General features: G+C 47.0%; 1 protein-coding gene across 1 annotated transcript in view; it reads left to right on the forward strand.

The window, feature by feature from the left end:
* The window catches only part of TMTC1 (transmembrane O-mannosyltransferase targeting cadherins 1), a 183,701-nt gene that overhangs the window by 68,449 nt on the left and 98,946 nt on the right, over positions 1-16,306 (forward strand). Inside the window, exon 8 of the mRNA XM_056846824.1 lies at positions 4,892-5,081. Coding sequence (XP_056702802.1) covers positions 4,892-5,081 — 190 coding nt within the window. The remainder of the gene's footprint in view (positions 1-4,891; positions 5,082-16,306) is intronic.

Here is a 16,306-nt window from a genome sequence, read left to right on the forward strand (position 1 = left end):
GTAGCCGAAGCTTGGGACCAGCCAGAGAGGGCTGTGATCGATTGGAAGCTCGGTAGCGAGGCCGAGCGGAAGCCAGACTGTACTCTGCGAACCTGAGGGGTTCTGTGAAAGCCAAAGCTATTGACACACACAACCTGTGGGAGTGACATGAGTGAGAACTGGGTTAGAGAGGGCCCATTCTCAAGTCACAAGGGGAATCAGTCTCTGAGGTAGAGCTATTCCAGTAGCAGGGAGGTGTGGAGGATTACAACCACTAAGGTGGGGGTAGTCAGAAAGAGCTAGGCTGGGAACAGAGGGAGAGTCTGAAGCTGAATGACAGACTGAGCGTCTGAATGTCTGAATAATAGTTCTGTGAGGTAGAACTAAGCTTGAGAACTGAAAGTAACCTGAGTAAAGGGAACATCTAAGCTATTTCTCTAAAGCAATCTTGCTTGTATCAATCTAACTCTTTGAGTTTTCCCTCCAAAATATTCTGCCTTTTCCTTGAAAAACCAATCTCTGTCAGTTCTCTTTAATAAACTTCCCTGTTTTCTCTGTTTTAAGTTGAAAAGCCTCTTGTCTCCTATTTCTCACTGAGGTAAATACGGGTGTGGGACTGGAGGAGAAGAAAGAAATAATTCTCCTCACAAATATACTCAGGCCAACGCCTCTTCCCCTCAGCATATACGGCCGGGCTGAGTGAGTGGGATATTGAAGTGGTTGGAAGGGGGGTGCGTCATAATAGGCTTAAAGAAGCCGTGGAATAGTAGCAAATCTGGGCTTATTTTGTGGCATGTGCAAATAAGATGCCAAGGATTCAAAAGTATTGCTTTTGGCCAAAGTCCCTTGCAGGTGATGAAAAAGCCCACGAAATACAGAGAACAGAAGTACAAACCCAAGAATGCAGAAATCAACACTATTAAAACAATGGAAGTCAATTTGCTTGAAGTTTCATGGTAGCCAGAGGATACATAAAAACCTTGTAGGCTACATGGGGATCTGAATCAGATAGTAACCAAGTTATTTTTTCCATGTGTATATTAATTGTTAAGCACTCATTTTACCACCACCAGCAGTTTTAAGTGAAACTGCTTACCGTATATACTCGGGTATAAGCCGACCCGAGTATAAGCCGACCCCCCCAAACTTGAGGCCAGAAAAGGGAATTTCTTATTGACCCACGTATAAGCCGAGGGTCAATAAGAAATTCCCTTTTCTGGTAAAGCTGCGCTCTAAAATGGCGGCCGCCATTTTAGAGCGCAGGGATGATGTCGCCCCTGCCCCAGGTCGCCCTCCCGCCGGCCTCCCAGGCCCGCCCAACCCACCGCAACCCCAGTGCCATCCAAGGGGGGGAGGGGGAAGATCCCCTGAATCCCCTACTCATCGGGAGACGCGGCGAATCGGCGGCGGAGCGGCCTTCCTGTGCCTGCAGGAGGCCCCCCTAGGCTGCTGCCGGCTGCAGGGAGCGGCGGCAGCGCGGCCTGGAGGGGCCTGGAGGGGCCTCTCTCCGGCCCCGGAAGGCTGCTGCCGGCCGCTGGGAGCGGCCCGGGCGCGGCAGCGGCGGAGGCGCGGCCTGGAGGGGCCTCTCTCCGGCCCCGGAAGGCTGCTGCCGGCCAGGGAAAGGTGCGCGGGCCTGGAGGCGATGGCGGCGGTGACGTTGGTAAGTTCCCCCCTCCCCCCTCTACCGTATTGACCCGCGTATAAGCCGAGGCCGGCTTTTTCAGCCCTTTTTTTGGGCTGAAAAACTCGGCTTATACGCGAGTATATACGGTACATTATTTTCAGAAGACACACAGACTCAGACTTCGGCAATTCTCCAGAGGGAGGGAATTCCTCAGTTCACTGGCAGCCAGCAAATCTGAACCGATCTTGTATCCTATGGCATGGAGAAAACATGGGAACTTGTGGACCTTTGCTTAATTGCAGGGTTCACTGCCTCCCCTCCTTTGACTTCTTGCCTAATTTCCATCAGGTGGCTTTTTTGAGGATAAATGCATTGCAAACAGAAAAAATATTGGACATTAAAAGCTGCTGTTTGAATTGCTACTTTGTGGAAATAACCAGTGTAGTTTACTACTTCTATTCAAGGAGGTTAATGGTGTTGGCTTCAAAGGGTCGTTACAGGACTTCAGTACCTTTTCACAAGTATTTTGAGAGCTAGCAATGAAAGGCCCTACATAATGCCTTTTATGGCTTTGGGGGGAAAAACACCGTAACCCCCAGCCATTCATTCCTTGGCCCTGAGTTTAGTGCCTGCTGTCCTCCCCACTCTAGCTTTTTAGTGTATACAAATGACAAACCATTATTCAAGGCTATTAAAACATAAAGGCTATCCAAATTGTTAGTGTTCAAAAAGCTGTCACAGACGGAATTCTTGTATTTCAAAAGAGGCTTGTGGCGAACCGGTGAGAGCTCTCTTTCGGTCCTGCTGTGGTGTTTGCCGAATGCTTTCTAAACCGTGCAAATTTAATGAGAGCTTTCGGTATTTTGACAAGCAAAAAATGGCCAAGAGATTTTTTTTTTCCCTGTTGTGATGAGCCGAGACACAAACCAGCCAACTATGCACAGCATGCGTTGGGTGTTTCAGAGTTTGGGAAACAATGCTCGGCTGTTGGCAGAAGGCTTGGAAGGAACAGAAAGAGGTGCCAAGAAGATGGAGCAGGGCAATGTCAGCCTGCTTGGAGGGCATTCCTGTTGTTCATAGTGACATATCATCATTTCTGCAGAAACGTCAGCTATGTAGATTGCTTCACAATCTCTGTGTTATTTGTCCTCAGACCCGTTCACATATGGTAAGAGAGACTCGGCCATTCCATTTCCTCTTCCTGCCAATTACTGATTTCAATAATAATTATAGAACCGGTGGCTGTGGTGTCTTGCTTCCCCCGGTCTCCTTTCCCATTGCCTAAGTAATGTTTGCAAACTCGGGCCCTGTAGGAAGCCTTCGTTCGATAGCACTGCTTCCCACAGCAGCATCTCTAGTCCGGATATCTGGTGTCGTATTGGAAAGATCTGGGCTTGCCCTATGATCAGAGCTGCACCAAAAGCAACCAGGCTATGGGAAAGTGGGTTTTCAACAGCTACCGTGTTATCTTGGTAATGTCTTCTGCACCATTTGTTCAAAGTGCAGAATGCTTTTCCCCTCACAATGTAACCAACATCCCTGTCTGGGTAATTGGCCCTGGGTGAATTTGACTTGTGGGGCTTCTGAGAAATGTGCCCTACTCATAAGGCGCTACAGTCTTGTAGAAAAGACTTGAGTTTCCTGGAGTCCAAGTAGCTCATTACCTAGCTGCACCGTGATTGGTCTTTAGCCTTTCCCGTCTCTGTATAACATCTCCTTTGTGTTAGCAGACGGTACTGCAAAGTACTTCCATGTGTCGCTCACCATCCATCGCTCACCATCTGTCCCCTGCCTGGTAACTGCTACTTTTCCAGAACTGTTAAGCATTTTCCTGGTTTTGCAGCCCCCGCTCTGCAGTTTGTCTTCTCTGTGCCCGCCTGGATTACATTTTAGGAAATTGCTTCCTGTTAGTCTAGGTAGATGTAAAGAGGGCAACCTTTTAGGAACTAAACCCCTGCTTGCCTCTCCAGTTGTGATTTTGCCTTGGCCAGATACCCCAGCCCAACTTGATCGCTGGAAAGCACCCAGCCCTACCCTGTTTCCTCACCTTCAGCTGTGAGGTGGCTGGTGACTAGCGGTGGGGCTTTTTTAGTGGTGGCACCTGTGATTAGCCAAGGTCACCCGGGAATGCCCTTCTCCTTGAGGCTTTCCTGGTGCCAACTGAACTCTCTTTTGGGCACCAAGCTAAAACATTCCTTGTTACCCATGCTTTTAACTAGGGATTGATCTTTCAGATTGTTTTACAGTCTGCTTTAATCTGTTTTATGAGACACTTTCAAAGCAGTTAGATGTTTTACCCTGTACTTATTCTCTGGCTTTGTTTTTATGCTATTTTTTTTAAATGTAGTCTTAATATTTTGTTAATTTTAAAGTAATTTTATCTGTTGGTTTGTCACACTTTACTTGTAAGCCACCTTGAACAGTTTTCCTGGAGAGGCGATATACAAATGTTCTAAATAAAATAAAGAACCAAGGTCCTCCTCCTTCCTACCTGGAGAGGCCTTGACCCCACAGAGGGGATTTGTATGTATATGAGCAAGGGATCTGTCTAGTGCAAGGATCCCCAACCTTCAATTCTCACACGGCCTGATGGGCGCAGCAACGAAATGGCTGCCGCAGGAGGTGGAGCCAGCCGCAAAACGATTGCCACAGCTTAACTTCAGTAAAACAGTACAGATCCTTGTGCTCTGGTGGCAGCTACAAAGCAACGTTCAAAAACATCTGCACAGCCAAATCAGAATCCATGCCGGGAGCAAGCCCTCTCTGGCCCTGCCCACTTCCAAAAAAACACTTGGCGGGTGCCAGAAAAGTTGTCAGTGGGTGCCACGGTGCCTGCGGGCACCACAATGGGGCCTCCTGGTCTACTGCATGGCAAAATCTGTGTAGGAACAATTTCTAACTTTCCCATAGCCTGGTTTGAAATTTCTGTCATTAGTGTCTTCCTTGATGAGAGCATCGTTTCTCTTTTCCCCACTAAGCAACAGCCACAGGTGGCTCTGCCAACTCCTGATTACACCAACCTTGAAAGTGAAGGGCTGCATCCTTATCTCACACTGCGATAGGGTCAAGCTTTGGATCCTGTCCAACAGATAGCAATATAATGCAAGCACAGAAATTCATGTGTCATTCTGAGGATTTCTCTGTTGTTTTTTTTTAAGTGTTCTCTTGGCCTACGAATCCGGCTTGGCCTTGGTTTCCAAGGACCCGGTGGCAGTTGGCCAGTTGAATCAAAATACCTCAACCTTGCCTAGCATTCTGGCTCTTAAAAGGTTGTCTTTCCTTTTGCAGGTTTCTAACTTATTCCTACCTCCTGGCCTTCAACGCTTGGCTTCTTCTGGCTCCTGTCACTCTGTGCTATGATTGGCAGGTAGGGAGCATCCCTTTAGTGGAGTCCATCTGGGACGTGAGGAATTTCGCCACCCTTCTCATGGCGGCGGTGATGCTGCTGCTTGGTCTACACTGTGCAGCAATGTTCAAGGTAAATCAGTTTCGCTCCACTTCACCGTGTGTGTTTACATACAGATTATATACATAGAGAAAGAACTTTGCACTAAAATAATGGAGAGGGGAGAAAAAGTATTGGAGAGCTTTCGTTCTCAGTATTATCCATTCTGGGCCTGTCTGGGTGATACTTACCAGAAAGAAATCTCAGCCTGGGATGAAAGACATGTTCCATGTGGAATCATAGAGTAGGAAGGGGCCATTCAGGCCATCTAGTCCAACCCCCTGCTCAATGCAGGATCAGCCTAGAGCAGTGGTCGGCCAACCGCGGCTCGTGAGCCGCATGCGGCTCTTTGGCCCCTTGAGTGCGGCTCTGCCACTTGGTTCGGAGCCCCTGCTCGCGCCGGCAGCTGGGCTGCGCTTGCTCCCTTTGCAAGGAGGCAAGTTTCCTGTCCGGAGCCGGCGCGCCTGAGAGCGAGCGAGCGCAAGAGAGCAGGCGAGCGGGTGCACTGTCTCCCCCCCCCCCCGTGGAGAATGGCTGGGGGGAGCTCGAGGGCCCATCCATTGAAATGTGGGCCAGCACGGCTCTCCCCAAAACTTTTCCGGAAGCCGCAGCATACAGGAACGCTGCGGCGCCCTTTAAACCTCCTCTCGCCGCCTGTCAACTGTTGGGCGGCGAGGGAGTGAGGAAGAGGAAGAAGCCAGCCACGGGCGTGCCTGCGTGAGGCGCGAAGCTTTCAGCCCTGCTGGGCCCCACACGTGCTCATGTGGGAGGGGAGAAAGGTGCTGTGTTGGCGCTCTTCCCTGCCGCCCCCCCTCGAAGGCCTGGGAGCCGCCTGAGGGAATCGAGGAGTAGGAAGGCGAGGAGGAGCTGCTGCTGGAGCCTGGAGGCCCGGCCTCTTTGCCGCTGGCCTTGCCGCCCCCACTGTCATCCCCCGGGCTGGGCTCGGTGCCGCTGCCACTGGCGGGGGCCTTCAAGGGGGCGGCAGGGAAGAGTGCCAACACAACACCTTCTTCCCCTCCACCGTGCGTGTGTCAGCAGGGCTGAAGGCTTCCTGCCTTGCACGCACACGGCTGGCTTCTTCCTCTTCCCCCCCTCTCGCCCCCCAACAGCTGACAGGTGGTGGGGAGGCCAGCAGCAACGAGGCGGGGCCTCCTCCTCCAGGCTCCAGCAGCAGCTCCTCCTCACCGCCTTCGTCCTCCTCGTCCCCCTCAGGTGGCTCCCAAAAGTCCAGCTCCAGGCTGCCGCCGCCATCGTCCTCCTCCTCAGGCACCTCTCCCCCGGCCGTTTTCGCCCGCCTCCTCCTCGCGCTCGCATAGAGCCAGGCGGCCCCTCAACAGCCGCACGTCCGCCAGAGAAAGGCCTGTCGTCCCCTGCCGTCCTCCCCCTCCCCCCTCTCCTTTCTCCCCCCACTCTTTCTTTCTTTCTTTCTTTCTTTCTTTCTTTCTTTCTTTCTTTCTTTCTTTCTTTCTTTCTTTCTTTCTTTCTTTCTTTCTTTCTTTCTTTCTTTCTTTCTTTCTTCCTTCCATCCTTCCTCCCTTTCATCCTTTCTTCCCCAGTTCCTTCCTTCTCTTTCCTTTCCCAGTTCCTTCCTTCCTCTTTCTTTCTCTCTGTCCCTCCCCCCACTCTTCCTTCCTTCCTTCCTTCCTTCCTTCCTTCCTTCCTTCCTTCCTTCCTTCCTTCCTTCCTTCCTTCCTTCCATCCATCCATCCATCCATCCATCCATCCATCCATCCTTTCTTCCCCAGTTCCTTCCTTCTCTTTCCTTTCCCAGTTCCTTTCCTCTTTCTTTCTCTCTGTCCCTCCCCCCACTCTTTCTTCCTTCCGTCCTTCCTCCCTTTCATCCTTTCTTCCCCAGTTCCTTCCTTCTTTCCTTTCCCAGTTCCTTCCTTCCTCTTTCTTTCTCTCTGTCCCTCCCCCACCCTTCCTTCCTTCCTTCCTTCCTTCCTTCCTTCCTTCCTTCCTTCCTTCCTTCCTTCCTTCCTTCCTTCCTTCCTTCCTTCCTTCCTTCCTTCCTTCCTTCCTTCCTTCCTCCCTCCCTCCCTCCCTCCCTCCCTCCCTCCCTTTCATCCTTTCTTCCCCAGTTCCTTCCTTCTCTTTCCTTTCCCAGTTCCTTCCTTCTCTTTCCTTTCCCAGTTCCTCCCTCCCTCCCTCCCTCCCTCCCTCCCTCCCTCCCTCCCTCCCTCCCTCCCTCCCTCCCTCCCTCCCTTTCTTCCTTCCTTCCTTCCTTCCTTCCTTCCTTCCTTCCTTCCTTCCTTCCTTCCTTCCTTCCTTCCTTCCTTCCTTCCTTCCTTCCTTCCTTCCTTCCTTCCTTCCTTCCTTCCTTCCTTCCTTCCTTCCTTTCCCAGTTCCTTCCTTCCCCAGTTCCTTCATTCTCTTTCCTTTCCCAGTTCCTTCATTCTCTTTCCTTTCCCAGTTCCTTCCTTCCTTTCTCCATCCCTCCCACCTCCCTTCCTCTACTAGGGTTGTCAACCTCCAGGTGGTGGCTGGAGACCTGGCAACCCTAGCATCTCCCCCCCAGTGTACCTATAGTTTAATTAAGACTTAAAACTTTAATTAAAGTTTATTAAGTTAATAAACAGTGTACCTACCTATATAGTTTAAGTTTAAGAAATTTGGCTCTCAAAAGAAATCTCAATCGTTGTATTGTTGATATTTGGCTCTGTTGACTAATGAGTTTGCTGACCACTGGCCTAGAACATCCCTGACAAGTGTTTGTCCAGCCGCTCCTTCAGGATTGCCAGTGAGGGGGAGCTGAACCACCTCCTTAAGAAGCTGATTCCACTGTCAAACACCTCTTACTGTAAAAAAATTGTTTCCTAATATCCAGCCGGTACCTTTCCACCCGCAATTTAAACCCATTATTGCGAGTCCTATCCGCTACTGCCAACAGGAACAGCTCCCTGCCCTCCTCTTAAGTGACAGCCCTTCAAATACTATGGTTTTTTTAAAAAAACATTTTTTGTTTTTATAGGGTGTGTGTGTGTGTAAAGTGCCTTCAAGTCACAGCCAACTTATGGCGACCCCTTTTGGGGTTTTCATGGCAAGAGACTAATACAGAAAAGAAAAAGGGAAAATGAAAGGGAAAAAAAAGAGGGGGCATACATGCCATGTCGTTCCGTTCATTATCCATGCCCGAAACAGCCCCTCTTCCCTCATCTTACCCCCAACTGTAATCTTTAATGTAAATGTTAATAGATTTAGTCACATATATTCCATTTCATTTCTATGCCTCAACATTCATCTTGTCTTACTTAGAAATTAACTTATACTTAAAGACTATTATATATTTTCACAAGAGCTGTTAAGACTACTCTTAACAGTCATTCACAGTCCAGCTCAGCAAAGTTGAATGTCACATGAACTGCATAAAATTTTTAGTTAGTACTGTTGGATTTATGCAGCATACTCTGGAAAAAAAATAATGCCGCAAATTCATCAAAATATACTGGTTTGGTACCTCAAATTAGGACATTACTTCAAAAAATACATACTAGTATAGTATTTTAAATTTAAAAAATTGAATCTTGGAATTCTCCTGTTTTATGCTTACCCCATGGCGCAGAGTGGTAAGCTGCAGTACTGCAGTCCAAGCTCTGCTCACGACCTGATTTCAATCCCAACGGAAGTTGGTTTCAGGTAGCCGGCTCAAGGTTGACTCAGCCTTCTGTCCTTCCGAGACTGGTAAAATGAGTACCCAGGTTGCTGGGGGTAAAGGGAAGATGTCCGGGGAAGGCACTGGCAAACCACCCCGCAAACCAAGTCTGCCTAGTAAACGTCACCCCATGGGTCAGGAATGACCCCGTGCTTGAACAGGGGACCTTTACCTATTATATATTTAAACTTCAACTATGTTGAGTTGAATATGGCATTACAGTGATGCAGTGGCTGAAATCCTTTCCCCCTTCACCTGTTCTTTCTGGGAATGGATCAAGGAATGGGATTTGGGCCAGACCTTCTTTCTCCCGAACGTCTGATTTATGCACCAAGGAAGTGATTTGGTAGATGCTTGAAAATGCAATCAGGTGGAGACTGCTTGGCACAGCAAGGTGTTTATCTGAAGTGGGTTCCGGTGGGCCCTCTTGGTTTTTTTACAACTTGCCATTGCGCAGTGCAGACTTCCAGAGCTCTACAGGAAGCCTTTTGTCAGAGTAATAACTTCCAAATGGGAGCAGCATCCACACCACATGCATTTTGAAGTAGTTCACTGCTGGTTTGCTGAGTACAATGAACAAGGAGCCAGCATTGCATCGCCCCAGAAAGGTTTTACTTGGTGGTTGTCTTAAAAAAGGATGGCTGCTAGGAGGAATGTGGCAGTCACCCTGATCCATTGGTGAGGGTGGACCTCAGTGAGTATATAGGGCTGTTGCGCATATGGGCTGCCCTATTCACTTTAATGGAAGGAAGGAAGAAGAAGAGTTGGTTTTTATATGCCAACTTTCTCTACTATTTTAAGGAAGAATTAAACTGGTTTACAATCAATTTTCCCTTTCCCTTCCCCACAACAGACACCCTGTGAGGTAGGTGTGGCTGAGAGAGCTCTAAGAGAGCTGTGACTAGCCAAGATCCCCCAGCTGGCTTCGTGTGTAGGAGTGGGGAAACCAACCCGGTTCACCAGATTAGGAACCACCGCTCATGTGGAGGAGTGGGGAAGCAAACCCAGTTCTCCAGATTAGAGGTCACTGCTCCAAACCACCACTCTTAACCACTACACCATGCTGGCCTGAAGTGTCAGGTTCCTCTGTACCTGCAATATCCTTGTTCCTGCTAGCTTTATCTGAAAAGAGGGGGAACGGGCAAAGGATTACATGTTCATAAGCCTACCTTCTTATACTAGGAAGGGAGCTGTCATTGAGCCTCATTTGTGATTCCATTTGCTCCTCGGCCCCTCCTCCTGTCCCTTCTGCTTCTGTCTTTTCTGCCCTAATCAGATTTCCCGTGACTTTGTCGACTGCTCACTTTGAGCCGTATGCATCCAGCTTGTCTGTCCTTATGCTTGGAGAGATCGTGGCTAAAACAAACTCCAGTCTTAAGAAACAGTTTTTTAAAAATGCAGTGGGGGTTCTTTCTCTCTCTTTTTGCAAGTTTTTTTTAAAAAAGAAGTCTCAAGTAATACATGCTGTTGGCGCAGAGCTGACAATTTAGCCCAGGTTAACCACCTTTTCACGAACATGCTGCTTGCCCGGGGTTGGTAATGCGACAGGGAGAAACAGGAGCTGTGTGTGAATTTTAATCGCAAATGCTTTGCAACACTGAACAGGAACAGGATGGGTGACATGATACCGAGGAGCTGATAGAAATGGTGCAAGCTCCTGTTTTTGAGAACAAAGGAGGTGTTTGTACTTTGAACTGCTTTCTACTCTTAAAACAAAATACCCAGAAGCAACTGGAAGCCTGGAAATCTTAAGACGGCTCTGTTCTTTTCCTGAACACTGACTGTACCTAGATGGTAGGCAGCCATGTTGGCCCAGGAAAAATTCCCAAAATAATAGTCTTGTAATACCTTTTCATTAGGACCAGCTGACATGTAATAAAATAGCATGCTTTTGCGTTCCCCCAGAAACCGTAGTCAGGCTAGATCATGTTAACTACAAAGTCAAATAGGGCAGCAGTGTGTGTGTGTGGGGATGTCTCAGAGCATGGCGGGAAAGCCTGCAGTGTGCCATTTGAAGAGTCTCGAAATGGATTACAGATGGTGTGTGGATGTGAAGCACGTTTCAGAATGCTCCAAAAACCACTGGGATGGAGAAGTTTAAAAGTGGGAACTCTCTCCCTTTTGAGAAGATGAAAGACACCAGTTCATCAGATAAACTGGGCAGACATCGGAGTACTCTGCTCCTTTGCATGATTTATTTATTTTATAATTTTTTTATTTTGAAAAAAATAATTCAAAAAGAAAAGGGGAGGGGGAAATTAGGAGAAGATAAAAAGAATGATATACCAGCATGGTGTAGTGGTTAAGAGCGGTGGTTTGGGGCAGTGGAGTCTGATCTGGAGAACCGGGTTTGATTCTCCACTCCTCCACGTGAGCGGCGGACGCTAATCTGGTGAACTGGATTTGTTTCCCCACTCCTGCACATGAAGCCAGCTTGGTGGCCTTGGGCAAGTCATTCTCTCTCAGCCCCACCTACCTCACAGGGTGTCTGTTGTGGGGAGGGGAAGGGAAGGCGATTGTAAGCTGGTTTGATTCTGCCTTAAGTGGTAGAGAAAGTCAACATATAAAAGCCAACTCTTCTTCTATACAATACATTCAACATTTCATCTCCCCCCCTTCCTCGGCTCCCAGAATATGTTGTGGTAAACTCATTAACACATTAAAAACTGCTTATTAAAAATAATATCGGATGTTTTCAACATTTCTCGCCTGTCGTCTTCTTTTCTTCTCAATGCACAAACTCAGTTATAACCCAAATTGGGTTGTGATAAACATAATAACACAGTGAGACATACCTATATATGTAAAATTGCAAGTGGATGTTTACAATATGATTTTAAGACTACAAGCTCTAATATCATTTTAAGATAAACATATTTAAATCAATAATATTGATATCCTTTGCATGATTTAGTGGTTCTGTGTTGTGTACTCCATGATTCTGAACCAGCTCTGGTCACGTGCAGCTAGTTGTATAGGGTGGCACTTCACCTTATCTGTATGCGCATAAAAAAACACCATGTCTGGTTAGGCCCTTAAAGACTGGAGACATCCAGGTTCTAATTCCTGTGGTGCCCTGAAGCTCCCAGGGGTGACCATGGGCTAATCTTTCTTTTGTGGGGTTATAATGAGAGAGGGGAGAACCTTACACACCATCCTGAGCTCTTTGGTCGAAAGGCTGGATAAAAGGGTGGCCAATTAATAAATAGATAACTCTCAAGGGTGACGTTGCCTCGGTGTAGTAATTAACCAAGTTTATCTGGGTTTGGTTCCAGTAACTCCCCGAGTAACACACACACACCATAAAGCAAATGAAGGCTTTAGTAAAGATATTTAAGAACTGATATTAAGACAAGGTGTATAGTTCAGTGGCAGTAAGCATACAAAACATAACAAAGCGGGCTAGCTATCTCACTTACTGGAGTCCTAACTCAGCACAGTTGGTTCTTAAGGCAAAAAGTTTCCAGAGCATAATACAAAGATCTTCTTGGCACCAAGGAGGGAGTAGCAAGAAAAAGGTAAAGGGGATGAGGAATTCTTCTCTTTCGCCACACTTAACAGAAAATTTCTGACCATACTCTCCTGACCTCCTCAGCCAATCTTTGGGCAGTATCTATGGTCCTTTCCAGGGTGAGAGTGAGTTCCCCCTTCATGCCAGATTCATAGCTGAATCGTGTGAGCTAATCAACAGGCCTGAGAAGATGTCCTTGACAAGTACCTGCCAGTGTGGGGGTGACTTAACACCTGTAGAGAATCAAGGAACAGTGCGAGAAGCTGGAAAACTTCTTTAAGATGGTTCCTGTCTTGTCAATAACCACTAGGCATTGTGCAAAATTATTTGAAACGAAACAAGACCTTCTCACCCGCATGCGTGCTGAGCAGACAGAAACCCGCTTCCACAAATATCTCTTCTTTACTTGTTGGTGGCAAATGTCCGCGTGTGATACCCTTTGTAATGTGCAAGGCATACACTGTATTTATTCCCATAAGTACATATGTAGTAGGGAATTACAATTGATTGTAATTGATGCATCTAGCATCAGAGCTCCACAAAGCTGGTTGCCAAGGCAGCACACAACACAGATGCTCTTCCCTGCTTGTTCTTTTTTGCAAATTGCAAAGAACTTGAGGGTGTGTTCTCAAGCTGCACTGAGTTTTTCAAGCAGGCAGAAGCAGCTCACATCTGTGATCCTGGCCAAAACTTGTGGCATCATGCACCTGCTTTGCCCGTTGCAGAGTAGGTGGATAGTAATTATGCATAGTTAAATTGTGGAACTCCCTGCCCCAGGATGTGTTGATGGCTGCCAACTTGGAAGGCTTTAACAGGGGAGTGGACGTGTTCATGGAGGAGAGGGCTATTCATGGCTACTAGTAAAAATGGATACTAGTCATGATGCATCCCTATTCTCTCCAGGATCAGAGGAGCATGTCTATTATATTAGGTGCTTTGGAACACAGGCAGGATAATGCTGCTGCAGTTGTCTTGTTTGTGGGCTTCCTAGAGTCTCCTGGTTGGCCACTGTATGAACAGACTGCTGGACTTGATGGGCCTTGGTCTGATCCATCATGGCCCTAATGTGGGAAGTGGCAAGGAAATGGGAATATGATTAGGTAAAAGGCAGTCTCCCGTGCAAGGTCCAGGTCATTACTGACCCATGGAGTGACGTCACATCCCAACATTTACTAGGCAGACTATGTTTTTTACGGGGTGGTTTCCCATTGCCTTCCCCAGTTGTCTACCCTTTACTCCCAGCAAGCTGGGTACACACTTTACCAACCTCAGAAGGATGGAAGGCTGAGTCAGCCATGAGCCGGCTAGCTGAAACCAACTGGATGTGATTAAGGAGCGATAAAAAAACCCAAATCATTGGTGGGGGGGGGGAGATATATTGACAAGCTGAAGTTGTCCATTGGGTTAATTTGGGAAAGGATAAGAGCAAATGTGTGGCTGCATGAGCTCATGCCTAATTCTGCATGGATCTTTCAACCCACATTTTCATAATGGTTGTGTGAATTGGCTTTGCTTTGCATTTTAACAAACGATTGCAACTTTTTTGGATCTCTTTATTACCATATGTGTTGTTGACTTGGACATTGATTCGGTTTTTGAACAAGGGCCTGTTTCATCAATCCACAACTTCTACAAAACATCAAGAGACCTCAGGAGAGGGAGCGCTGTATATCTAAACGGATATGAATAAAAAATAAATAAAGCAAGAATATGGGAAAAAGGAAAAAAGAGCGTAGCTGATTGGGGGGATTGAGAGGTTCTGTGTTGATATATGTGAACATGCCCCTGCGTGCAAGCACTAGAAGTGGCGTTGGATGGAATATAATTACAGAGTATATCTTCTAGATTTATGCTTTCGTTACCAGTGATTTTCTAAATGAGACTAATTTGTTGTTGATGCTTGTGGTTTGGGTAATTGCCTCGTTGGAATGCATGAACAATGGTGATAACGGGCATTGAAGCTATGAAGGTTGATGGTTTTGCTTTCAATTGCTGAACACTTTTTTATGTTTATAACCCATAAAGCTCCTGGATGGGGGGGCTGACAGGCTTTTGCTTCGTGTCATTTTGTTTGCGCTGCTCTTAGAAAAGGGTCACATATTATTTCACTGGAGAGAGCATTGCGTAGTATATTTTGTGGAACATAAAGCATAGCTTCATACTTTTGTTTGCTTGTTGGGGGGAAATTAGCTTTATTTCTTTTTTCCTGAGCCTCCCCTGGCCTCTTTCTGATGCGGTTTTTCTTGTGACAAGAAAAGAGGTTCTACAGATTTGATTTCCCTATATTCAATATAGTCAGGTTTAATTAAACTTCTTCCCAGAAGCGTTTTTCTTTCCTGTGTGTGGGTCATAGTTCTTGCCAGAGAATGTGTTCCTTTCCAGTCCATAAGGAGCCAAGAGAGATCCCTATAATGGTATTCATTTTTTCAAACAGTAGCATTTTATTTCCCTGAACCAGATGGCCCAGACTAGCCTGATCTTGTCAAATCTCTGAAGCTAAGCGGGGTCAGCCCTGGTTAGTACTTGGATGGGAGCCCACCAAGGAAGTCCAATGGCAGAGGCAGGCAATGGCAAACCACCTGTTTGTCTCTTGCTCTCCCCCATAAGAGGTCGCCATAAGTCAACTGTTACTTGGATGGCACTTTCCACCACGAACATTTTATTTGGTAAAATATGTCCCCTACATATAGCATATACGGTATTAGGCCATCCCTCTGGAGTCCCCAACCTTTTTGAGCCTGTGGGCACCTTTGGAATTCTGATATGGTGTGGTGGCCACAGCCACAAAATGGTCCCACAAAATAGCTTCCGCAGGAGGTGTAGTCAGCCACAAAATAGCTGCCTCATCTTACCTTCAGTCACACCGTGAAGATTTTTGGGCTGTGGTGGCAGGTGCTGTGGAAACAACAGCAAGAAGAAGAGTTGGTTTTTATATGGCGACTTTCTCTACCACTTAAGGAAGAATCAAACCGGCTTACAACCACCTTCCCTTCCCCTCCCCGCAACAGACACCCTGTGAGGTAGGTGGGGCTGAGAGAACTCTAAGAGAGCTGTGACTAGCCCAAGGTCACCCAGCTGGATTCGTGTGGAGGAGTGGGGGAACCAACCCGGTTCACCAGATTAGAGTCCACCGCTCCAAACCACCGCTCTTAACCACTACACCAGCTGACTCTCCCATTTTTAAAAATCTACTCAGCCAATCAAATCTCCAATGGCCAGTCAGAAGGGTTGATGGACAAGAGCCCCATCTTGCCCCACCTGCTTTCTAAAAACACTTGTCCCATGTTGGTGACCCCTGAAGTTGAACATTTTTAGTTGATCATCTAATTTCAACTGATTATTTATGTAATCAGTCAATTGGTTGACGTTGCAAAAGAGTTGAGGACATATTTTTCACTGACACCCTAAGTGTAAACAACAAAGTAAGTGCCACTGAATTTCTTGGGACATGTTTCCTGGGCTAAAAACACTGTTCTGCCTCTGAACAATGTGCTGTCCTCACTCCTGCATGTGCATCCTTCATGTTCCAGCAGACTTTACACTGCCAGCAAAGCCCCCTTGCAGTTGTGCGCCAGTGTGAAGTTGAGGATCAGTTTCCTCACACCCCCTCTAAGCTCAGCAAGGAGACAACGACAAGTTGCAGTTTAATTACGTCTCTAATTAAGCAGTGACCTAAAAGTGCCATGCAGAGTGGCTGTTAGTGAATTTAAAACAATTTCCTTTCAAGTTTGCTGAATGGGTTCTTATCCACGGGCATGTCATAATTATTTTCAGGGTGCCCATTTCAATCCTCTGGTTTGCTAGGTACCTAGCAAACCAAACAAATTAAGGGAGCATTAATGCCAGAGGGGGAAAAGATTCTGAAGTGTAAGAATGTGTCACTGGCCACCAAGATTAAGTTAGTTCATGCCATCACATTCCCTATTACTATGTATGGGTGTGAAAGCTGGACATTGAAGAAAGCTGATAGGAAGAAAGTAGATTCCTTTGAAATGTAATGTTGGAGAAGAATGTTACAGATACTGTGGACTGCCAAAACAACAACAAATCAGTGGGTTCTAGATCAAATCAAGCCTGAACTGACCCTAGAAGCTA

The sequence above is a fragment of the Euleptes europaea genome, chromosome 3 (assembly GCF_029931775.1).
Source record: "Euleptes europaea isolate rEulEur1 chromosome 3, rEulEur1.hap1, whole genome shotgun sequence".
Taxonomy (NCBI): Eukaryota; Metazoa; Chordata; class Lepidosauria; order Squamata; family Sphaerodactylidae; genus Euleptes; species Euleptes europaea.